At 37.5% G+C, this 26,569-nt stretch overlaps 1 protein-coding gene across 3 annotated transcripts in view; it reads right to left on the minus strand.

The window, feature by feature from the left end:
- The window catches only part of STXBP5L (syntaxin binding protein 5L), a 512,379-nt gene that overhangs the window by 368,935 nt on the left and 116,875 nt on the right, over positions 1–26,569 (minus strand). For 2 of the 3 annotated variants that reach the window (XM_050781882.1, XM_050781881.1), the window contains exons 4-5: positions 21,686–21,767; positions 17,924–18,024 (exon numbers count right to left, since the gene is read on the minus strand). In XM_050781882.1, the coding sequence (XP_050637839.1) occupies positions 17,924–18,024; positions 21,686–21,767 (183 nt within the window). Of the gene's footprint in view, positions 1–17,923; positions 18,025–21,685; positions 21,768–26,569 lie in introns of those variants that run through there. The other variant, XM_050781884.1, reaches the window with a different exon arrangement.

The following is a 26,569-nucleotide window of genomic DNA, read 5'->3' on the forward strand; positions in this document are numbered from 1 at the left end:
AACATTTGATCCAGCAATCCCATTACTAGGTATACACCCAAAGGAAAAGAAATCATTCTACCAAAAAGTCATCTGCTCTCATATGTTTAGTACAGCACTATTCATAATAGCAAGGACATGGAATCAACCCAGGTGCCCATCAACAGTGGATCAGATAAAGAAAATGTGGTACATATACACCATAGAATACTATGCACCCATAAAAAATAAAATAAAATCACGACCTTTGCAGCAACAAAAATTCAGCTAGAGGCAATAATCCTAAAAGAATTAATGCAGGAACAGAAAACAATACTACATGTTCTCACTTAAAAGTAGGAGCTAAACATTGAGCACACATGGACATAAACATTGGAAAAATGGACACTATGAACTGCTAGAAGATGGAGGAAGGCAAACTACATACAAGATGGAAAAACTACCTATTTGGTACTATGCTCACCACCTGGGTGACAGGATCCACAGCCCAAACCTCAGCATCACACAATATGTCCATGTAATAAACATGCCCATGCATCCTCTGTGTCTAAAAGTTGAAAATTTTTAAAAAATCAAATATTTAAGACAAAACCTAAAAAAATGTGGAACACCTCTACAAAAAAATCTATAAATGTTACTTGGGGAAAGCAAAGACTCTAAGCAAACAAAGGAATATAACATATGTCCACAGATTGAATGAATCACTATTGTCATTGTCAATGACAGAGAGTCAATATTGCCATCTCCCATAGCCATGTCAGTTCTCCCGAAAATTATCTATAGATTCAAGGTAGTTCTAATCAAAATCTCACAAGGGTGTTTGTGGAATTTTTCAAGCCATTTCTTAAACTTAAATAGAAATGCAAGGGCGGCTGGCAAGATGGCCAAATAGGAACAGCTCCGGTCTGCAGCTCCAAGTGAGATCAACACAGAAGGCGAATAATTTATGCATTTCGAACAGACGTATCCAGTTCATTTCACTGGGACTGGTTAGACAGTGGGTGCAGACCATCGAGGACGAGCAGAAGCAGCGTGGGGGGTTGTCTCACCCAGGAAGTGCAAGGGGTTGAGGAACTCCCTCCTTCAGTCAAGGGAAGCCGTGAGGGACTGTGCTGTGAGGAACACTGCATTCCAGCTCAGATACTACACTTTCCACAGTCTTCACAACCCGCAGACTAGGTTTCAAGAGCAAAACAGGGCAGCCATTTGAGTAGACACCGAGCAAGCTGCGGAGTTGATTTTCATACCTCAGTGGCACCAGGAATGCCAGTGAGACAGAACCGTTCAATCCCCTGGAAAGTGGGCTGAAGCCAGAGATCCAAGTGGTCTAGCTCAGTGGATCCCAACTCCACGGAGCACAGCAAGCTAAGATCTACTGGCTTGAAACTCTTGCTGTCAACACAGCAGTCTGAGGTCGATCAGAAACATGCCATCTTTGTGGGGGGAGGGGCGTCAACCATTACTGAGGCTTGAGTAGGTGGTTTTCTGCTGACAGTGTAAACAAAGCTGCCAGGAAGTTCCACCTGGATGGAGCCCACCGCAGCTCCACAAAGGTGCTATAGCCAGACTACCTCTCTAAATTCCTCCTCTCTGGGCAGGGCCTCTCTGAAAGACAGGCAGCAGCCCCAGTCAGGGGCTTATAGATAAAACTCCCATCGCCCTGGGACAGAGCAGCTGGAGGAAGGGGCGGGTGTGAGCACAGCGTCAGCAGACTTAAACATTCCTGGTTGCTAGCTCTGAATAGATATCTCCCAGCACAGTGCTCGAGCTTTGCTAAGGAACAGACTGCCTCCTCAACTGGGCGACACCTCCTAGCAGGGGTCGACAGACACCTCATACAGGAGAGCACCGGCTGGCATCTGACGGGTGCCCCTTTGGGATGAAGCTTACAGAAAAAGAAACAGGCAGCAATCTTTGTTGTTCTATAGCATCCACTGGTGATACCCAAGCAAACAGTCTGGAGTAGACCTCCAGCAAACACCAGCAGACCTGCAGCAGACAGCCTGACTATTAGAAAGAAAACTAACAGAAAGGAATAGTATCAACATCAACAAAAAGGACATCCACACCAAAACCCCATCCAAAGGTCACCAACATCAAAGACCAAAGGTAGATAAATCCACAAAGATGGGGAGAAACCAGCGCAAAAAGGCTGAACATTCCAAGAACCAGAACAACTCTTCTCCTCCAAAGGATCACAACTCCTCGCCAGCAAGGGAACAAAACTGCATGGGGAATGAATTTGACAGAAGTAGGCTTCAGAAGGTAGGCAATAAAAAACTCCCGCGAGCTAAAGTAGCATGTTCTAACCCAATGCAAGGAAACTAAGAACCTAGAAAAAATGTTAGATGCATTGCTAACTAGATTAACCAATTTAGAGAAGAACATAAATGACCTGATGGAGCTGAAAAACACTGAACGAGAAGTTTTTGAAGCATACACATGTATCAACAGCCAAATCAATCAGGCGGAAGAAAGAATGAAAATCAAGACTGAAAATCAACTTATGAAATATAGCGTGAAGACAAGATTAGAAAAAAAAAGAATGAAAAGGAATGAACAAAGCCTCCAAGAAATATGGAACTATGTGAAAAGACCTAACCTATGTTTGACTGGTATACCTGAAAGTGATGGAGAGAATGGAACAAAGTTGGAAAACACTCTTCAGGATATTACCCAAGAGAACTTCCCCAACCTAGCAAGACAGGCCCAGGCCAACATTCAAATTCAGGAAATACACACAACACCACAAAGATACTCCTTGAGAAAAGCAACCGCAAGACACATAATCGTCAGATTCACCAAGGTTAAAATGAAGGAAAAAATGTCAGGTTAGCCACAAAGGGAAGCCCATCAGACTAACAGCGGATATTTCTGCAGAAACCCTACAAGCCAGAAGACAGTGTGTTTGGGGGGGAATATTCAACATTATTAAAGAGAAGAGTTTTCAACCCAGAATTTCATATCTAGCCAAACTAAGCTTCATAAGCAAAGGGAAATAAAATCCTTTACAGACAAGCAAATGCTTAGAGATTTTGTCAACACCAGGTCTGCCTTACAAGAGCTCCTGAAGGAAGCACTAAACATGAAAAGGAACAACCGGTACCAGCAACTGCAAAAACATACCAAATTGTAAAGACCATCGACTCTACAAAGAAACTGCATCAACTAACGGGAAAAATAACCAGCTAGCATCATAATGACAGGATCAAATTCACACATAACAATATTAACCTTAATTGTAAACAGGCTAAATGCCCTGATTAAAAGACACAGACTGGCAAATTGGATAAAGAGTCAAGGCCCATCAGTGTGTTGTATTCAGGAGACCCATCTCATATGCACAGACACACATAGACTCAAAATAAAGGGATGGAGGAATATTTACCAAGCAAATGGAAAGCAAAATAAAGCAGGGGTTGCAATCCCAGTCTCTGATAAAACAGACTTTAAACCAACAAAGATCAAAAGAGACAAAGAAGGTCATTACATAATGGTAAAGGGATCAATGCAACAAGAAGAGCTAACTATCCTAAATATACTTGCACCATATACAGGAGCACCCAGATTCATTAAACAAGTTCTTAGAGACCTACAAAGAGACTTAGACTCCCACACAATAACAGTGGGAGGGTTTAACACCCCACTATCAATATTAGACAGATCAATGAGACAAAAAATTAACAAAGATGTTCAGGACTTGATCTCAGCTCTCAACCAAGTGGACCTAAAAGACATCTACAGAACTCACCACCCCAAATCAAGAGAATATGCTTTCACTGCAGCACCACATCACACTTATTCTAAAATTGGCCATACAACTGGAAGTAAAACACTCCTCAGCAAATGCAAAAGAACAGAAATCATAACAAACAGTCTCTCAGACCACAGTGCAATCAAATTAGAACTCAGGGTTAAGAAACTCACTCAAAACCACATAACTACATGGAAACTGAACAATATGCTCCTGAATGACTACTGGGTAAATAACAAAATTAAGGCAGAAATAAAGATGTTCTTTGAAACCAATGAGAACAAAGATACACAACGTACCAGAATATCTGGGACACAGCTAAAGCAGTGTTTAGATGGAAATTTATAGCACTAAATGCCCACAGAAGAAAGTGGGAAAGATCTGAAACCAATACCCTAATATCACAGTTAAAAGAACTAAAGAAGCAAGAGCAAACATATACAAAAGCTAGTAGAAGTCAAGAAATAACTAAGATCAGACTAGAACTGAAGGAGATAGAGACATGAAAAACCCTTCAAAAACAATCCATAAATTCAGGAACTGGTTTTTTGAAAAGATCAACAAAATAAATAGACCACTAGCTAGAGTAATAAATAAGAACAGAGAGAAGAATCAAATAGATGCAGTAAAAATGATAAAGTGTATATCACCACTGATCCCACAGAAATACAAACTACCATCAGAGAATACTATAAACACCTCTGTGCAAATAAACTAGAAAATCTGGAAGAAATGGATAAATTCCTGAACACATACACCCTCCCAAGTCTAAACTAGGAAGAAGTTGAATCCCTGAATACACCAGTAACAAGTTCTGAAATTGAGGCAGAAATTAATAGCCTAACAACCAAAAACAGTCCAGGTCAACATGAATTCACAGTTGAATTCTACCAGAGGTACAAAGAGGAGCTGGTACCATTTCTTCTGAAACTATTTCAAACAATAGAAAAAGAGGGACTCCTCCCTAACTCATTTTATGAGGCCAGCTTCATCCTGATACCAAAACCTGGCAGAGACACAACAAAAAAGGAAAATGTCAGGCCAATATCCCTGACGAACATCAGTGCAAAAATCCTCAATAAAATACTGGCAAACCAAGTCCAGCAGCACATCAAAAAGCTTATCTACCAACATCGAGTCGGTTTCATCCCTCGGAAGCAAGGCTGGTTCAACATATGCAAATCAATAAACATAATCCATCACATAGGCAGAACCAAATGACAAAAACCACATGATTATCTCAATAGATGCAGAAAAGGCCTTCGACAAAATTTGACACCCTTTCATGCTAAAACCACTCAATAAACTAGGTACTGATGGAACGTATCTCAAAATAATAAGAGCTATTTATGACAAACCCACAGCCAATATCATACTGAATGGGCAAAACCTGGAAGCACTCCCTTTGAAAACTGGCATATGAAAAGGATGCCCTCTATCACCACTCCTATTCAACATAGTATTGGAAGTTTTAGCCAGGGCAATCAGGCAAGAGAAAGAAATAAAGGGCATTCAAATAGGAAGAGGGAAAGTCAAATTGTCTTTGTTTGCAGATGACATGATTGTATATTTAGAAAACCCCATAATCTCAGCCCCAAATCTCCTTAAGCTGATAAACAACTTCAACAAAGTCTCAGAATACAAAATCAATGTGCAAAAATCACAAGTATTCCTATACACCGATAATAGACAAACAGCCAAATCCTGAGTGAACTCCCATTCACCATTGCTACTAAGAGAATAAAATGCATAGGAATACAACTTACAAAGGATGTGAAGGACCTCTTCAAGGAGAGCTACAAACCACTGCTCAAGGAAATAAGAGAGGACACAAACAAATGGAAAAACATTCCATGCTCATGGATAGGAAGAATCAATATTGTGAAAATGGCCATACTGCCCAAAGTAATTTATAGATTCAATACTATCCCCAACAAGCTACCATTGACACTCTTCACAGAATTAGAAAAAAACTACTTTAAATTTCACATGGAACCATAAAAGAACCCACATAGCCAAGACAATCCTAAGCAAAAGGAACAAAGCTGGAGGCACCATGCTACCTGACTTCAAACTATACTACAAGGCTACAGTAACCAAAACACCATAGTATTCATAACAAAACAGATATACAGACCAATGAAACACAACAGAGGCCTCAGAGATAACACCACACATCTACAATCATTATGATCTTTGACAAACCTGACTAAAACAAGCAATGAGGAAAGGATTCTCTATTTAATAAATGGTGTTGGGGAAACTGGCTAGCCACATCCTGAAAACTGAAACTGGACCCCTTCCTTACACCTTACACAAAGATTAACTCAAGATGGATTAAAGACTTAAAGGTAAGACCTAAAACCATAAAAATCCTAGAAGAAAACCTATGCAATATCATTCAGGACTTAGGCATGGGCAAAGACTTCATGACCGAAACACCAAAAGCAATGGCAACAAAAGGTAAAATTGACAAATGGGATCTAACTAAACTATAGAGATTCTGCACAACAAAAGAAATTATCATCAGAGTGAACAGGCAACCTTCAGAATGGGAGAACATTTTTTGCAATCTATTCATCTGACAAAGGCTAATATCTAGAATCTACAAATAACTTAAACAAATGTACAAGGAAATAAACAACCCCATCAAAATGTGGGCGAAGGATATGAACAGACACTCCTCAAAAGAAGACATTTATGTAGCCAACAAACATACGAAAAACAGCTTATCATCACCAGTCATTAGAGAAATGCAAATCAAAACCACAATGAGATACCATCTCATGCCAGTTAGAATGGTTATGATTAAAAAGTCAGGAAACAACAGATGCTGGAGAGGATGTGGAGAAATAGGAACACTTTTACCCTGCTGGTGGGAGTGTAAATTAGTTCAACCATTGTGGAAGACAGTGTGGTGATTCCTCAAGGATCTAGAATCAGAAATACCATTTGACTCAGCAATCCCATTACTGGGTATATACCCAAAGGATTATAAATCATTCTACTATAAAGACATATGCACATGTATGTTTATTGCAGCACTGTTCACAATAGCAAAGACTTGCAACCAACCCAAATGCCCATCAATGATGGACTGGATAAAGCAAATGTGGCACATGTACACCATGGAATACTATGCAGCCATAAAAAAGGATTAGTTCATGTCCTTCGCAGGGACATGGATGAAGCTGGAAACCATGATTCTCAGCAAACTAAGACAAGAACAGAAAACCAAACACTGCATATTCTCACTCATAAATGGGAGTTGAACAATGAGAACACATGGACACAGGGAGGGGAACGTCACACACCAGGCCTGTTGGGGGATGGGGGTCTAGGGGAGGGGATAGCATTAGGAGAAATACCTAATGTAGATGACGGATTGATGGGTGCAGCAAACCACCATGGCACATGTATACCTATGTAACAAACCTGCACTTTCTGCACATGTATCCCAGAATTTAAAGTATAATAAGAAAAAATTAAAACAACAACAACAACAAAAATAAATACATAAAAGAGGAAGGTGCTATGCTACCTGGGAGACACAAAACAATATGATGAGTCAGGCTATAGTGTGTATTTGGAAGATAGAGAGAGTGATTGAGAGAGAGAGAGAATGAGAGACAGACAAAAAGAGATGTAAAGAGAATCAAAAAATAATATTCTTTATAATTATACCAAATTATTGATATATTTTCTAAAGAAATAAATGTTACAAAAAATAGAAATGCAAAAGTTAAGTTTAAGAGAAAGAACTAAAATAGAATGGTTAATCAAATTGTGGAATATTCATGAAATAGAATACTATATAACAATGAAAATAAGTAAACTACAGCTAAATGCAACATGGATAAAACTCATAAATACAGTGCTGAGCAAAGGAATCCAAAAGCAAGCAACTACATATACAGTATTCCATTTTTATACATGTCAAAAACAGGCAAAATTAATCTATAGAGTTGGAAATTAGGATACCTGGGGGTAAGTGACTGGAAGGTAACATAGGGGAGTTTCTGTGATTCTAGTAAGTTTCTGTATCTTGACTTAGGTGTTTGTTATACAACGGCAAAGTTATTTCAAGGTATACACTTAAGATTTAAACAGTTTCCTGATGATTCAGTACAATTTACACACAAACGAAAAAATAGGGGAGAGTCTATATAAAGAGTGATCCTTTAGAATATATTATAAAGAGGGAAAAAAGCAAGACACAAAACTGTATAACATGCTACATTAACATAGTATAATTTGCCTGTTTTTTGACGCATATAAAAATGGAATAATATATATGCAGTTGTTTGCTTTCAGCTTCTTTTGCTCAGCAACGTATTTATGAGTTTCATCCATTTGCATTTAGCTGTAGTTTATTTATTTTCATTTTATGTAGCATGTTATACAGTTTTGTGTCTTGCTTCCTTCCTTCTTTATAATATACTCTAATGATCTTGCTAATTTGTTTAACAATATATTGTGTATATATAAAATATATATAAATATATATGTATATTTTGTGTCTTGCTTTTTTCCCTCTTTATGTTATAAAGACCTCGCTAATTTGTTTAAAGGTCTTGCTAATTTGTTTAACCAAAAAAATATGATATTCTCTCTATATATGAAAATATATGATTTTCTATTTTGCTTATGTATGTATAAGAAATAAAATTATGTTACATATTGTATTTGCTTATATATGTACATAATGAATGTCTATAAAGAAACAATAAATTAATTACACTGTTTAGCTCTGCTGAGGGGAACTAAGTAAGTGTCCAGAGGACAGGAATAGAAAAAAGATCCTTTATTGTATATACTGTTGCACCTTTTGAATGTCAAACCCAGTAAATGTATTAGTTATGCAACACTTTGAAAAGAATCAAAGCCAATTCAAATTGCCTTTATAAAATAATATTTTAAATGTGGGTTATAAATTGGGTCTGCAAAAGTCAATTCAGATGGATCAAGTTTGCCAGAGATCTCATAAATTATAGAGTTTTCAACAAAATATTGCTTCCTGCCAGTTTAACTAATATTTTTCAGAAATTCTCTGATAATAAGTAGCAGAACACTAGAGTAAGAAAAATTAAATATACATAAGTACAGATAATTTAAGGGTCTATATGTCATAGCCTACATTTGAATTTCACTCAAAAGCCATATAAAACAATTCTATGCTTTCTCCAGTATTACATACATTTATGATTGTGATATCAAGGACTGCTACGCCTAAAATATGAGTGTTTTATTTTATTCACTACTAAGATCATGCATTACAAAAATCAAGACTTTTTTTTCTTCCTTATTTAGGTTTAAAATTGTATTTGTAAGAAGTCCAAGGATCATCCACCAGAAACAGAATATATAAGCCTTACCAGATGCAATGGTTCATACTTGTAATCCTAATACTTTGTGAGGCCAAGACAGGAGGATAGCTTGAGCCCAGTAGTTCAAGTCTAGCCTAGGCAACACAGTGAGAACCCCAGGCCAAGCACAGTGGCTCATGCCTCTAATCCCAGCACTTTGGGAGGCTAAGGTGGGAGGATTGCTAGAGCCCAGGAATTTGAAACCAGCCTGTGCAACATGGAGAGACTCTGTCTCTACAAAAAAAAAAAAAACAACAACAAAAATTAAAAATTAGCCAGGCATCGTAGTGCACACGTATGGTCCAGCTAATCAGGAGGCTAAGGTGGGAGGAGAGATTGAGCCCGGGAATTTGAAACCAGCCTGGGCAACATGGAGAGACTCTGCCTCTGCCAAAAAAAAAAAAAAAAAAAAAAAAAAATTAACATTAGCCAGGCATCATAGTGCACACCTCAGGAGGCTAAGGTGGGAGGACTGCTCAAGCCTAGGAATTCAAGGTTGTAGTGAGCCATGCTCATGCTACTGTACTCCAGCTTAGGTGACAAGTGAGACCCTGTCTCAAAAAAAGCATAGTAAGAAACCATCTCTACTTTAAAAAACAAATAGCTGGGCATGGTAGCACATGCCCATAGTCCCAGCACTTAAGGAGGCTGAGGAAGGAGGACTGCTTGAGCCCAGGAGTTTGAGGCTGCAGTGAGCTATGATCACACCATTGCACTCCAGCCTGGGAGGCAGAGTGGGACCCTGTCTCCAATAACAATACTCCAATAATAGTAATAATAATAATAAAAGCCTATTACTTAACAATCTAAGACTGGTTGCTGCCTTCAAACATTGTAAGACTAAAGACTGTAGGTGCCTTAATAAAATAAGCTCAAATTTATAGTATAAATTCTATAAACTGAAACACATTTAGCATAAACATAAGCATACTTAGAAAATTTACATAATTATATGGCTAATATCAGATGTTTTGGAGACTGTCCCAAAAGATGCTTGATTAAATTATCCTAAATGACCTGAACCTCCCATTCACCATACTTTGATAATTTCATCTCCTACAATAAGTTATGATCGTAATGAATATTCTCAACTTATATGACAATATGTATGTATCTTTCTTAAGAGATAAATATCACATTTATCTTTAATGTAAGCATTAAAACATTTTCAAAGTTCCTGTGATTGAAACTTATCTCAAATCTGTCAGCTTGCTCTTTTATATTTCTACCAATTAATCTAATTCAGTTGAGATAATAAAATTACAATTGGAAATCATCACCACTAATCAATTCTTCCATCCAAAAAGGCCATAAAAGGGGCCAGAACATTTCCTTCAATATTCCAATTGTGAGGGAGAAATAAAAACACTCTGTCCAACCACATAAAACTATACAGTCAGATCTACTCAACATATTAGAAGAAAAATTTTACCAGCAGAGAGAAAGATAAAATCAATATGGTAATCTAAATGGGTAATATTTTACTGGTAAAGAAAAATAAATAGTATAACAACTCTTTACTGATCTTAAATTTTTTCGATATTCTTGAAATGTCTGCTACATTACTTATTTTAAACTAAAATAACCAAAATTAGGACTAAAGAAATAAGTCCTATCTAGTTTCAGAAATATCTAAAATATAAATTCCCTTCCTCATTAAAAAAAAAAAAAAAAAAAAAAAGACTAAGTACAGAGATTTGGGGCAAGATAGCTGACTAGAAGTGGTTAATAAGCACCACTCTCATGGAGAGAAAAAACAGTGGTGAATGGACGCTAGCTCTTCAACCAGAACATCCAGGTGGAAACATGGGGATTTATCAGGGAAACAGCATCACCCACAGTGAACAGAGAAGAGCAAGACAGGACAATTGCCCATCCAAAAGTGGCATGGAGCCAGGGAAGTCCTTGCACCACAGGGAACAGTGAGTGAGTGACAGTCCCCAGGGTTTCATACTTTTGCCATGGACCTTTGCATCCTTGGACTCAGGATCCCATTTCTCATGATCCCCGCAACCAGGGCCTCCAGACTCCGAGGAGTATTGGATCCCCAGGCACCTCAACACCAGCAGCTGCAGCTCTAGCAATGGAGGAGGCCAGGCTCCCTCACACATCCCCAGGAAAGGGGCCGATTTCATGTGGCTGAAGAGTAGCAAGACCCACCGGCCTGGGACACTAGTGAGGCCACCATAGTCGTACTAGAATTCTCAGATCAGGAGCAGCTCTGTGCTTTTCTGGGACAAGCTCCCAGAGGGAGAGGCAGACCACATCCACAACCCTCCCTCCTGTGTGACCTCAGGCTGGGGAGGGTACGCAGTGATTAGGGGCAATGTAGACACCCAGTACAAGGCAGCCACCTTAAGGAAAAGTAGCCAGACTGTTTTCCACATGTGCCCCTATCCCTGCTACTTCTCACTGAGCAAGGCCTCCTGACCTAGAACCTCAGTCACCCCACACTGGGCTCTTGGGCCACTACCAGCTCTCCACTTCCCTGGGACAGAGCTCTCAGAGGGAGAGGCAGGCCACCTTGTTTGTTGCTCTACAACCTTCCCTCCTGATACTCTCAAGATCAGGAGGGTACACAGTGATTAGGGACTACCATCAACCCCTCGCACAGTGCAGCCACCTTACAGAAAATCAGCAAACTGTTTTCTACATGAGTCCCCAACCCTGTTATGCTTCTCTGAGCAGTGGCTCTCTACTGGGGTCTCCAGCCACCCCCCACCTAGGCTCTCAGGCTAGTAGCAGCTCTATGCTTTTCTGGGACAGAGCTCACAGAAGAAGCAAGCAAGCCACAATTTTTGCTGCCCTGCAGCCCTTGCTCCTGTTGCCCTAGAGACTGAGAGGAATTATAGTGGTTGGGGACCGATAGAAACCTCTAGCACAATACAGCCACTTTATGGAAAAGCAGCCAGACTTGTCTACATGCCTCCACTACTCTTCACTGGGTAGTGCCTCTTGACCTGGGCTCCCAGCACAATCACCCTGCCCTGCCTGAGCACTTCAGTAGGTGGCAGCTCTCCATTTCACTGAGGAGGAAATCCCAGAGACAACCCACAGCCCTTCTACCATAGCAGCTGCAGTGGTACTGCACTTACTGCCCTCAGGCTGGGGAAGGAACAAAGGGCCTGGTTGTTACACTGGAACCTACACCACATTGAAGCCACAGTACAGAGAGTAGCCCAGTCTGTCTTCCCTGTGAGTTCTCACTCCCAACTCTTCACCAAGCAGGGTCCCTGGGTTGGGACAGCAGAACAGCTGCCTCATCCTCAGCTGAACATTCCCACTGCTGGTGGCTTTGTGTTTCCCTGGGGCGGGGCTCCCAGAAGGAAGCAAAAGCCTTTCTGCTACTGCCTTGGCAGCAGTTCTGCCCTTGCTGCCCTTGGACTACAGATGAAACAAAGAGTCTGAGGACTTTATTCACACTGCTAGCATAATACAGTCACTATAAAGAGACAAGCCCAGTCTCCTCTTTGTGAACCTTCCAGCCCCTCCTCTTACACCAAGCAGGGCCCCCAGCTCAGGCCAGCAGTGCAGGCACCACCCCCTCGGGTGAACATCCTCAGTAGCAACGTTCTGTGTTCCCTCAGATACAGCTCCCAGAGGCAACTGAAAGCCCCTCTACCACTGCCACTGCAGTGGTACTACCCTTTCTGCCCTTGAAACAGGAGGAATGTTCCTTTATCCCCATCACAGTACATGCGACAGCGGTGTGGCTTGCTTATTCTGTGCCCTGCTGCTCAAACCCCTAGGGGGGTAGTATGCAGATGGGCAGATCATGGGGAGTGCTTTGGGGCTTTGACCCCATGGCAGTGTCTAGGGTTGAGTGCTTACAGCTCCCAAAGCTCCAGTGGGTGTGTGTTACAGTGGGCTGTTACAGTGGGCTCTTCCAGTTTTGCTGTCTGCAGGTGGCTTATGTTAATCAGCTCAGTTAGACCCTCTGCCTTATGGCAAGGACAGAGGGCTTTCTGTATCCCAGATTCTTGCCCTAGTATACCAGAAAAATCAGATGACAAGTGGGCTTGGAGGATGGGTGCACAGTTTTATTGAGTGGTGGAGGTAGCCCTCAGTGAGGTGGATGGGGAACAAAAGGTGAGGTGGAGTGGGAAGGTGGCCTTTCCCTGGAGTCCAGCCCCAAATGAATTCTGCATCGTCCCACCTTGATGGCCTGCCTGTGTCTGCTGGTGTCTGTCAGTGTGCTCTTCTGCTCCTTTTGATGTTCAGCCACTTGTGTGTGTCATGCCCGCTAAGGTCTCTCAGGTTTATATGGGCACAGGATGGGGGCATGGCAGGCCAGAGTGGTCTTGGAAAATACAACATTTGGGAGCAAAACAGTAGTGCCTGTTCTCACATAGGTTCACAGGCAAAGGCCTGAGGGTGAAGCCCTTGCCAGGGACACCACCCTTCTCTACCCAACATTTCTCTGTCCCCCACCACCCACCATATCAACCTCAGGCTGGGAAAGCAGCAAAGATCTGAATGCTTTAACTACACCTTGAACAAACTGCAGCTGCCCTAAGGAGAAGAGGCTAGTCTGTCTCCCCCATGAGCCCTCCATCCTCCCTGCTCATCACCAGGCAGTGCCCCCCAAGCTTGGGCCCATAATACAGCCACCTCACACCAGGCTGACTGCACTGTCAGCAGCTCTGCATTTCTCTAGGGTAGAGCCCCAAGAGACAAGTGAAAGGTCCTCAGCCACAGTCACTGACCTTGGCAAGTTTCCTTCCCCTGTTGTCTCCAAGCAAGGTAAGGAACATAAAGCCTGAGCTTGCCCCAGGGCTGTGGTGTGCAGCTTGGGAGTACCAAGAAATGACATGTAGCCAGCACTCAAGTGGGAGAGGAGCCCACTTTCAGAACACTAAGAGACTACAGTTGAGAAGAAATAGAGGTGCCACATTGCTGAGCAAAGCCTGCCTACTGCTCATTATGCTTAAGTGGCATCTACTGGATCACAACCCAAAAATATTTTTCAACATCAAAATCATTTTGCTAATATATCTACCTCTCTGTGAAACCAAGGACAAGAACTCAGCTACAAATAAATGTCCTGCATAAAGTCTCAGTCCTCTGAAAACATCCAGAAAGGAAGTCAACTGACTATACTCAAATTACACCACAGTTGATGGAAAATCAGCCCACACAGACCCAGCACAACAACTCTGGCAACTCAAATATCCAGAGTGTCTCCTTTCCCACAAAAAATCACACTAGTTCCCCAGCAAGAATTCTTAACCAGACTGAAATAGCAGAAATAGAATTCAGAATCTAGATAGAAATGAAGATCATGAAGATTCAGGAGAAAGTGGAAACCCAATACAAGGAATCTAAGGATTATAATAAAATGATACAAGAACTGATAGATGAAATGGCCATTATAAGAAATACTCAGCTGGGTGTGGTGACTCATGCCTGTAATCCCAGCACTTTGGGAGGCCAAGGCAGATGGATCATGAGGTCATGAGATTGACCATCCTGGCCAAGATGGTGAAAGCCCATCTACTAAAAATACAAAAATTAGCCAGGCATGGTGCTGTGCACCTGTAGTCCCAGCTACTCAGGAAGCTGAGGCAGGAGAATCGCTAGAACCAGAGAGGCGGAGGTTGCAGTGAACCAAGATTGTGTCACTGCACTTCAACCTGGGCAACAGAGAGAGACTCCGTCTCAAAAAAAAAAAAAAAAAAAGACTCAAACTGATCTGATAGAGTGGAAAACACACTACAAGAATTTCATAATGTAATTGTAAGTATCAACAAAATAATAGACCAAGTTCAGGAAAGAATCTGAGAGCTCAATGACTGGTTCTCTGAACTAACTTGGTCAGAGAAAAAAAATGAACAAAACACTAAAAAAATAAGGGATTATGTAAAGAGACCAAATCTACAATTCATTGGTGTCCCTGAAAGAGATAAGGAGAGAGCAAGCAACTTGGAAAATATATTTCAAAATATCATCCATGAAAACATCCCCAGCCTCACTAGAGAGGCCAAAATACAAATTCAGTACCAATGTGAGGTACTACACAAAAGACCATGGCCAAGACACATAATCTTCAGATTCTCCAAGGCTAAAATAAAAGAGAAAAAGTGAAAGGCAGCTGGAGAGAAGAAGCAAGTCACCTACAAAGGAAACCCCATTAGGCTAACAGAGGACCTTTCAATAGAAACCTTACAAGCCAGGAGAAATTAGGGGTCTATATTCAGCCTTTTTAAATAAAACAATTTCCAAGCAAGAATTTCATATCCAGCCAAACTGAGCTTCATAAGCCTCATAGAAATTAGATCCTTTCCAGATAAGCAAATGCTAAGGGAATTCATGACCACCAGACCTGCCTTACAAGAAGTCCTGAAAGGGGTACTAAATATGGAAAGCGAAGACTGTTACAAGCTACTACAAAAACACACTTAGGTATAAAAACTATTGATCCTATAAAGCAACCACATGAACAAGTCTGCACAATAGCCAGCTAGAAACATGATGAAAGGATCAAATCCACACATACCAATATTAAACTTGAATGTAAATGGGCTAAATTCTCCAATTAAAAGTCACGGAGTGGCAAGCTGTATAAAGAAGCAGGACTGAATGGTATGCTGTCTTCAAGAGGCCCATCTCACATGTAATGACACCCATAGGCTCAATGTAAAGGGATAAAGGAAAATCTAACAAGCAAATGGAAAACAGAAAAAAGCAGGGGTTGCTATTCTAATTTCAGACAAAGCATACTTTAAACCAACAAAGATCAAAAAAGACATGGAAGGACATTACATAATGGTAAAGGGTTCAATTCAACAAGAATACTTAACTTTCCTAAATATATATGCACCCAATACAGGAGCACTCAGATTCATAAAGCAAGTTCTCAGAGACCTACAAAGAGACTTAGATTCCCAACAATAATAGTGGGAGACTTCAACACCCTACTGACGGTTTTTAGATAGACCATCCAGTCAGAAAATTAACAAAGATTTCCAGGATCTAAACTTAACACATGACCAAATGGAACTATTAGACGTCTACAAAATGCTCTACCCATAAGGAACAGAATATACTGTCTTCTCATCTGCACATAGCACATGCTCTAAAATCAACCACACAATTGGACATAAAACAATCCTCAGAAAATCTAAAAAAAAATGAAACCAGACCAACCACACTCTCAGGCCATAATGCAATAAAAATAAAAATAAATACTAAGAAAATCACTCAAAACCATACAATTGGATGGAAATTAAACAACCTGGTCCTAACCTTTGGGTAAACAATGAAATTATGGCAGACATCAGGAAATTCTCTGAAACTACTGAGAACCAAGAAAACATATCAGAATCTCTAAGACACAGCTAAAGTAGTGCTAAGAGGAAAGTTTATAGTGCTAAAGGTCCACATCAAAAATTCATAAAATCTCAAATTAGCAACCAAACATTACACCTAGAGAAACTAGAGAAACAATATAAAACAAACCCAAAGCTAGCAAAAGACAAGAAATAACTAAAATCAGAGCTGAAATGAAGGAAACTAAGATGCAAAAAAAAAACCATACAAAAGATCAATGAGTACAAGAGTTGATTTTTTGACATAAGAAATATGATAGACCACTAGCTAAGCTAATAAAGAGAAGAAGAGAGAAGATCCATATAAACAATCATAAGCGCCAAAAAAGACATTACCACCAGCCCCACAGAAATATAAAAAACCCTCAGAGACTGCTATGAACACCTCTATGCACACAGACTAGAAAACCTAAAAGAAATGAATATATTCCTGGAAACATACAAACTCCCAAGATTGAGCTAGGGAGAAATTGAATCCCTGGACAGATCAATAAAGAGTTCCAAAATTAAATCAGTAATAAAAGGCCTACCAACCATAAAGGACCCAGGACAAGAATGATTCACAGCCAAATTCCACCAGATGCATAAAGAATAGCTTGTACCATTCTAACTGAAACTACTCTAAAAAACTGAGGAGGAGGAACTCCTCTCTGACTCATCCTATGAGGCCAGCTTCATCCTGATACCAAAACCTGCAGAAATACAACAAAAAAATCTTCAGGCCAATATCCTTGATGAACACAGATGTAAAAATTCTCAACAAAATACTAGCAAACTGAATCCTGCAGCACATGAAAAAGTTAATCACACTCAAGCAGGCTTTATCCTGGGATGCAAGGTTGGTTTAATAATCACAAATAAATAAATGTGATTTACTATATAAACAGAATTGAAAACAAAAACCACATGACTATCTCAATAGATGCAGAAAAGGCTTCTGGTACAATTTGATGTCCTTCATGTCAAAAACCCTCAACGAACTAGACATTGAAGGAACATATTTCAAAATAACAAGAGCCATCTATGACAAACCCATAGCCAACATCATACTGAATGGGCAAAAGCTGGAAGCATTCCCCTTGAAAACCAAAACAAGACAAGGATACCATCTCTCACCATTCCTAGTTAACATAGTACTGGAAGTCCTAGGCAGAGCAATCATGCAAGAGAAAGAAATAAAAAGCTTGTAAATATTAATAGGAAGAAAGGAAGTCAAACTATCTCTCTTTGAAGATAATATGATTCTATACATAGAAAATCCCATAATTATAGCCCAAAAGTTCCTTAAGCTAATAAACATTGCATTAGTAGGTGACTGGATCTATATCAATTATGCATTTTCTACAAAAAAGAAACCACTATGAAAGTAAGCATAAACATTAAATTATTTCTAGCTGTTGAGATTATGAGGGAAAAAACCTGTCAAGTTAACAGAAACTTCCTCAGGAAATAATTTTGTTGTACATTAAGAAATTGTTTAATCCATAGGTTCTTACCGTTCTCGGTTAAATTTAAGAGAATGGAGAATGGCTGGCCTTTTTTGTCTAAGGTTCCACAAATGAAGTGTATCATCTGAACTTGCACTGACCAAGGCACCCTAGAACAAAAAAAAGATAAAGTAAGTGTGTGATTTACTTAATTAAGGGTTTTTGTGAAGCACAAACAAACTAATTTACTCAATTTTTTTACTACCTGAAGAGTTACTTGCGTCTATAAAACCCAGAAATATCAGGAAGGATAGGTGCATAAACTTCAATCAGGAAGGGTAAGAATGCTGAAAGTAGAAGAGGCAACTGACCCACTGCATTTCGACTGTCAGAAAGACTAGTTTAAGGAATATTTATTTACCAATAGAGAGGATTAATTATTATAGCATCATTATGATCATTAAAGGTTTTTCTTTGGGAAAAAATAGTTTAGGGATGTTTTTGTTTCTACTATTTACACATATACTATATAGCCTTACAGAGAAGCAAATATTCAATGCAGTCTTACAAAATTGAATACAGGTCATATAAAAATTCTCCTGTGCAAGAATTTTCTGTATATTTGGAAAGTGTATATTCTTCCTAAAAAGTATATTTGGTATAATTTAATTTGCTTCTTATAGTCTAAGAAGCTTCATCAACAGTAAAGGAAAATATCCATAATAAAAGAAAACATTTCTCCAACTAGAATTTAGTATAACTATAAAATTATACTAAGATTCTTTTTATACAGCACCGCCAAATACAAATGAATCCTATTTCACATACAATAGGATATTTTCTACCTCTTAATGTGGCAGAAAGCATATGGACAGATAATAACTGTTTGTATGACTTTGCTTATATGCTTAAACTACTTATTTACTGGGTTAAATCAGATCATTTAAAAATGTTAGAACTTTTACCATAATGACAGTTGACCAGCTGAAAATGTCGATGCTTATCCATTAATGGATCCTAAATCCAGAGCATTAAATGTGTTCTCTAAGAGTGATCTTTCAGAACCTTGGTTGTCCTGAGATACCTGAAAGGCTTTTTATATTTTCCAAAGTACTTTGTTAGAAGTAATCTCTCATAGTTTACAGTATCAATCACAGATATCCCAATTAGATGCTAGGAAGAACTATATTGAAATCGCTAGCATTTATTTCTTCTTTCTGAATTAGAAGAAAGAAGATAGGAATCTAAATGCCCTTCTGTAACAATTTCTAAGCCAAAAAAATGCTCATGTATCCTATGATGGGTCTCTTCATATTGGGTATGAGTGATTTTAGTCTCAGAGAGGAATGGCTTTATAAAAATAGAAACATAATCAAAGATCATATTCACGAAAATATTTAGAAATTTAAATGATTTGCATATTTGTATCTAATTACCTATATACATGTTCAAAGATGTATATATTGATATGTATATCTTAACATAAACTCAGATAATTTCCTGCCATGAAATAGGAGGTATTCTATATATGCTTTGAGAATTTTTGTGTTTGTTTGCCTGTTTTATTTGTATACTGTACATATGCTTCCTATAAACCAACTAGAAATCTATTAGGATTCCTTGAAAGCATTTGATGAGCTACAATTGATTTTTTTGAGATACAGTATACTGGTCTCATTTCCCAGAGAGGTGGAAGTTCACCTGAGATAGGGTGAGGATAGAACATGATATGTAACAACAATAAAACATGCTCTACAAGAGATAGCTACATGCTATACAGAAGATATAACATGCCAAAGGCAAAATGGAATTAAAGTAGCATATATTCAATAATATCTTAGTGTAATACCTAAATAATTCTAGTGAGGAACGCAGTAATTTTTTTTTTTTTTTTTTTTTTTTTTTTTTTGAGATGGAGTCTTGCTCTGTTGCCAGGCTGGAGTGCAGTGGTGCAATCTTAGCTCACTGCAACCTCTGCCTCCCAGGTTCAAGCAATTCTCCTGCCTCAGCATCCCGAGTACCTGGGACAACAGGCGTGTGCCATCATGCCCAGCTAATTTTTGTATTTTTAGTAGAGACAGGGTTTTGCCATTTTGGCCCAGATGGTCTTGATCTCTTAACCTCGTAATCCACCTGCCTCAGTTTCCCAAAGTTCTAGGATTACAAGCGTCAGCCACTGCACCCAGCCAGCATTCTTAATTCTGTGATAAAACTGAGATGTGACTTATCATTGGAGGGAAGTGAACGATACCACTAAGCCTAACAGCACCAACAGAGACAGATACGTGAAAGTAAGCACATCAGCAGAGTGTCCAGGTTCATTTATAAAAACAAAGTGAACCTACCAAAAGCACTATAAAGATCTGTGAAAATATTTAAAACTAAGAATAGAAAAACCAGTCAGGTCAGAAACTGGGAAGTTGGGAAAAGATACAGAAACTTTGTGTGAGGTACATAGGGCGAGTAGTTCAGGATAAATGATGTGAACAAGGCAAGGAGGTTGAAGGCTTGTCTTTATTTATTCTCAGTTATGTACCACAGGGGCAAACTTAGGCCTGGAAGACAAATCTCAAAGGATCAGATCCAATACAAATCACATGGAAACAAATTATGCCTGTAAGTGTATATCCATGCAGAAGGCAAACAGCTGAGATCCCTCAACAAGGAACTACAGAGTAGCACTGAGACCTCAAGAAGCCTGCCATTCTAGATAATAATGAGCAGTTATTACAACGAAATATTTTTCAAATGTTTTCTTTACCTTCCTTTCTCATTTCAGTACCCCACAGCAAGTGTGCCTACATTTGAAATATGCTAGGTTTGTCAATAAAGAGGATCTCACAGTCTTCTGAGAAAGATTTTGAGCCAAGAGAAGTGAAAAGTGAGCATTTGCCAATATCTTTCTTGCCTCGGGTTATCTCTGATATGAAGTTCTATGAGACATTTTACCCACATTTACAATGTAAGTTCTTAGGAAGATATACAGATATAGATATATGCAAATATATGCAGACACTGAATGAAAGATCATTGTCATGCCGTGAAAAAATAACCAAACTTTTTTTTCCGAGGCACTGAATTCAATTTTCTAAGTGCCTGCATTTGGCATGGCACAAACTTTTAAAGCATTTTTGCATTGACTGGCTCACTTAATATAAAATAAGCTCTAGAAGACTCTAATTTCCACTATAAAAATCTGATTCAAGAAAGCCTCAAGTAGCCTTCTACTAATGTAATATCTGCAACCTCTCTGAGCTTCATAAATACATATTTTGTTTTCAGAGAGTTCCTTATCACCATAATTTTATAAAAATGTAGATAAAGTAGAGAGCTAATTCCCATAATAGCTATGGACACAAAATAAATACAAATGCATATCTATTCCAACAGATGCATTTGGAGATATATACAGATAAAAGGGCCAATATGTATATAAGCAAAAAGATCATTTCAGGGAAGATAAAGATAAAATATGAAGTTAGGCCTTGGTTAAAAAATTTAAGTTGGTGGGAAGTGAGTGGATAGAAAAACAAATTAGTGGCCAGTGAAGCAATCAAAGGACATTAGGATTTTTTAAAAAATTTAAATAATTAAACTAAATGATGCTATATAGTAACAATAACAGAATATGATATATACAATCTTTTTTCTTTAGAATTTAATAAATAAACCAATACAGGAGTACAGTCTTTTGTGAAAAATGTAATCAGAAGTAATATTGAGTGCATATATATTTAAGCATTTAGAATCACAGTATTTAAAAATTACATTAACTGATTCACTGTGTAGTGGGGGAGTGTGTGATTTAAGTAGTCAAAAAATAATCCTTACCTCATTGATCAAAAATTGGAGCTGTAGGACAGCTGCGCCACTTTCATGTTGGCAATAGCAATCAACACCAGGTCTCCCGAGTCTAATATAATAAAAGTCAAGGATTCTAACATTTAATTAGCACCAATATTAATGAGTAAAGAAACTAACTTATTTAGCATCAGATGTTTTGCTTTTTAGTTTCCCTTATTTTTATAAATAGTTGAAAAATCTTACTCTTAGTAGATGTAAGTTAAATTGTATAGCTCAGATGTTTAATACTCCAACAATTTGAAAAATAGAATGACAGTAAGGAATTTGAAAGACAGCAGCTTTTTCCATGAAGTTAAAAAAGAATTGGGAATCCAGATACACCTCATTTCATTTAAGATATTTTAATTGATTAAACACTTTTTTCACTAAAATAAATTCAAAATGAGTCAATAATTTGACATAATTAAATCATAAGATGAGTTTAAAAAGACACAGGTAAATATGTTGATAATCTTGACATATAAAAAATCTTCTAAGCATAATTTAAAACCCAGAGATCATAAAGAAATTGATTGACATAGTTGACTAAATAAAAGTATAAAATATCTACATAGAAAAACATGACAAATAAGGTAAAAAAACAAGAAAACTAGAAAATAAATAGTAACAAGTCATCTACACTATACTACATAACATATAGGGAAGAGATAGAGAGAAAAAAAGGAAGGAGGAGGAATGGAGGTTAAAAAAAGGAATGAGAAAACACCATATAACAAAATTTACTTACATATTCTATACCAAATGATCTGATACATATGTATATTTACTTATCATTTGTTTGCTTGCATAAAGATATAAATTAGATGAGAGTCTCCACTTATGGTCATAATGAGGAATGTGGGCCAGATCTACTCACTACCTAAAACAATTAAAAATCTTACCAAATTTATGTAACAAATTTTAAGACACTACACATCAGGTAGGAAATGACAATGATCCCCGAAAGAAAGAAAATATATAAGGCGAGGCTTATGATAGCCCCAGTTTACTGCCTAGAGAGAATTTCAAGACTCCAGCACAAGGAGGGGGAACCCAGATAAAATCTAGCAGGCCTACTGAGTAAGGAGACAGAACTAACAGTCTAGGGAGGCCAGGGACAACTAGAGTTCATAGGGTTGAGTAGCAAAGAAGAAAATGTGACACAAAAAAGAGCTCTAGAGATTTGCAGAAGGGTCCTCCTCAAATCTTTAGCTAAGTACTAATGAAGGAATAAGTTTGAGAAAACTACCTGAGACTGAGGAAAGAACAAACCAAGAAGAAAAAGCATACTTCTTGAAAAAGAAATCAAGAAAACAAACCGAAAGCAAAGTTTATATTGAGGCAAGAATTTTTCATGTTCCTATCAGCAAAAGTGCAAGCCCTCAGAATTCACATGCAAAGTACTCAGAGAATATTATCTCAGTATGAGGAAAAATTCCTCCCTAAGATAAAGACTGCTCTGGTTCTGCTTACCAATACTTAAAACCAGGTTACAAAAGGATCAAACTATTCCACATAACTTAACTGCATACTAAACAAAGATCAAGGATAATTATACAAATACAAAAAACTTTAGCACTCAAAAAGGTAAAATTCAAGAGTTATGCCATTCAATGCAGAGAACTAAAATATATAACTTGTAACAAGGAGAAATATCAGTAGAAAGAGACCCAGAAATAAAACAGGATAGAAATAATAGACAGAGATAGTAAAACATTTATTATACTACACTGCATATGTTGAAGAAGGCAGAGAGGAGATTGAGCATGTTAAGTAGATACACAGAAGATAGATCTATCTATCCATCCATCTACCTACCTAACTATCTCAAATAGAATATCTAGAGATTAAAAAAAAATACATTGAAGATTAGTGAACTTGAAAATAAGTCAAGAAAAACTATCCAAAATATAACACAGAGAAAAAAATAACTGAGGCATAGAGAAAGAACAGCACACCAATGAACTGCGGATCACTGTCAAATGGCCTAATAAGTTGTAATTTGAGTAATAAAAAAGAGAAAGAGGAGGGAGAGAAGAGATAAAATATTTTTTAAAATAATGACCAAAATTAAATTGTGTTCAAAAATGAAACTGAAATAAAGACACTTTTCAGACACACAAACCTGAAATAACTCATCCTGAAAAGACCTGCACTAAAAGGAATGTTAAAGAGGGTCTTCAGGCAAAAGGGAAATGATATCAAATAGTATCTGGATATACAAAAAGGAATAAAGAACATTTCAAATGATAAATATATGGGTAAATATAAAATATAAGTTATCCTTAAAAGATAATTTACTGTTTAAAGCAAAAATAATAATAGTACATTTGTGGTTTATAGCATATGTAGAAGTAAAATGATGTTAACAATATCACAAAAGCCAATAGTAGGAGAAATAGAAACTTTACTATTGTACCATTCATAAAGTAGTATAACCTTAATTGAAGGTAAACTTTGATAAGGTACAGCTGTACACTATTAATATAAATCATAAGGCAATCACCAAGATTATTATAGCTAAATTAGCCAACAAAGGAGACAAAATGAAATCATTAAAAAGTTTAACAAAAATCAGGCAGAACATTGTTGGGGGAAACTAAGAACTAGCAAGATAAATAGAAAACAAAGAGCAAGATGGTAGGTTTATACCCAACCATACCAATACCACACTAAACGCAAACAGGGTAAACACCCCATTTAAAACGCAGTGATTGTCAGAGAAGACAAAAATGCAAGACCTAAGTATGTGCTTTGAACACAAACCTCCTTTAAATATATACAAATAGGTTAAAAGTTAAAACATGGAAAATTATACACCATGCTAACATTAATCAAGATACAGGTGGAAAGATATATTAATATACAGTAAAGTTGATTTCAGAACACAGAACATTACCAGGGTTAAAGGTGGTCACTTCATAATAATAAGTGGGTCAAATTATTTTTAAAAAACATAAAAATCCTAAATTATACACCTAATTACAGAGATAAAATACATGATACAAAAATGATAGAACCACAAGAGAAACAGATGAATTCACAATTACAGTTGGAGTTTTTAACACCTCTTTCTCGATAACTAACATAAGACAAAATCAGTAAAAATTAAGAAGACATAAATAAAAGACTATCAACCAACTTGACCCAATTGGCATTTATAAAACACACAACCCGAAAAGAGCAGAATACGTATATTTTTGAAGTATAAAAGAAACAATTACTAAGAGATAAAATATTTCTAACTATAAAACAAGCATAAAAACATTTGAAAGTATTGAAATCATAAAGAGTATAGTTTCTGACCATAATTGAATTAGAAATTAATAACATCCAGAAAACTCTCCAAATGTTTGAAAATTAAATTACAAACTACTAAATAAACATTGATTTAAAAAACCATAAGAGTAATTAGATAATAATTTGACACACTAATAAAAATATAACATACCAAAGGTGTGAGATGCAGCTAAAGCAGCACTTTGAGAAAAATTTACAGCCTTTGCTACCTATATTAGCAAAGAAAAATATCTTGAATTATGTAAGCTTTCATATTAAGAAGCTAGAAAAAGAAGAGCAAATTAATATTAAAACCAGAAAAAAAGGAGAACAATAATAAAGATGATCAGATAAATCAGTAAAATAGAAACAGATTAACGATTAAAAAAAGAGTGAAGCCAAAAGCTGGTTTGAAAAATTCAATGAAATTAATAAACCTTCAGCCAGAGTGATCAAGGTAAAAAGAAATAACACACATTTCCTTTATAAGGAAAGGAATATTACCAAAAAAACTTTAGAAATTAAAAAGACAACAAACAAATATTATTTACAAAATTATGCCAATAAATTTGACAATCTAAATGAAATGGACAAATTTCCAGAAAGACACAAATTACCCAAGGAGAAGCAGGAAATTTAACAGCACTATACAAATTAATGAAACTAAACAAATTAATTCTAATTAAAATTATTTCCTCAAAGAAAACTCCAGGTCAAGATACCATTACTTATAAAATAAAATCTATGATACATTTAGAGGAAAAAATAATGCCAATTCTATAAAATTCCTGCAGAAAAATTGAGAGGAGGAAAGATTTTCTGACTCATTCTATAAAAATACTTTTACTCTAATACCACATCATGACAAACGATATCATAAAACAAGAAAACTTCAGACTAATATCTCTCATGAATATAGATTCAAAAAATACCAATCAAAAAAGTTGGCAAATTGAATACAACAACATATAAAAAGCCTATAGTGCTTCATAAGGCCAAGGCAGGAGGATCACTTGAGGCCAGGATTTCAAGACCAGCCTGGGCAACATAGCAAGACCCCATCTCTACAAAACTTTAAAAAATAATAAAATTAGCTGGGTTCAATGGCACATACCTGTGGTCCCAGATAATAAGGACAGTGAGGCAAGAAGATTAAGTCCAGGAGTTTAAGGTTATAGTGAGCTCTGATCACACCTCTGCACTCCCATCTGGATGACAGAGTAGAACCTTTCAAAAAAAAAGAAAAAAAGAAAGAAAAAAAAAGCCACCAGGTGTGGTGGCTCACTCCTGGAATCCCAATACTTTGGGAAGCCAAAGCAGAATGATTGCTTGAAGCCAGGAGTTCAAGACCAGCCTGGCCAACATAGTGAGACCCCATCTCTACAAAAAAGATTTTTGAAAAATTAGCTGTGCATGATGATGTATGCCTGTAGTCCCAGCTACTCAGCAGGCTTAGATGGGAGAATTGCTTGAACCCAGGAATTTGAGGCTTCAGTGAGCTATGACCATGCCACTGAACTCGAGTCTGGGTGACAGAGAAAGACCTCATCTCTAGAAAATATATATATTTTAAAAATGTTTAAAGAATTATAT

The sequence above is a fragment of the Macaca thibetana genome, chromosome 2 (genome assembly GCF_024542745.1).
Source record: "Macaca thibetana thibetana isolate TM-01 chromosome 2, ASM2454274v1, whole genome shotgun sequence".
Classification (NCBI taxonomy): domain Eukaryota; kingdom Metazoa; phylum Chordata; class Mammalia; order Primates; family Cercopithecidae; genus Macaca; species Macaca thibetana.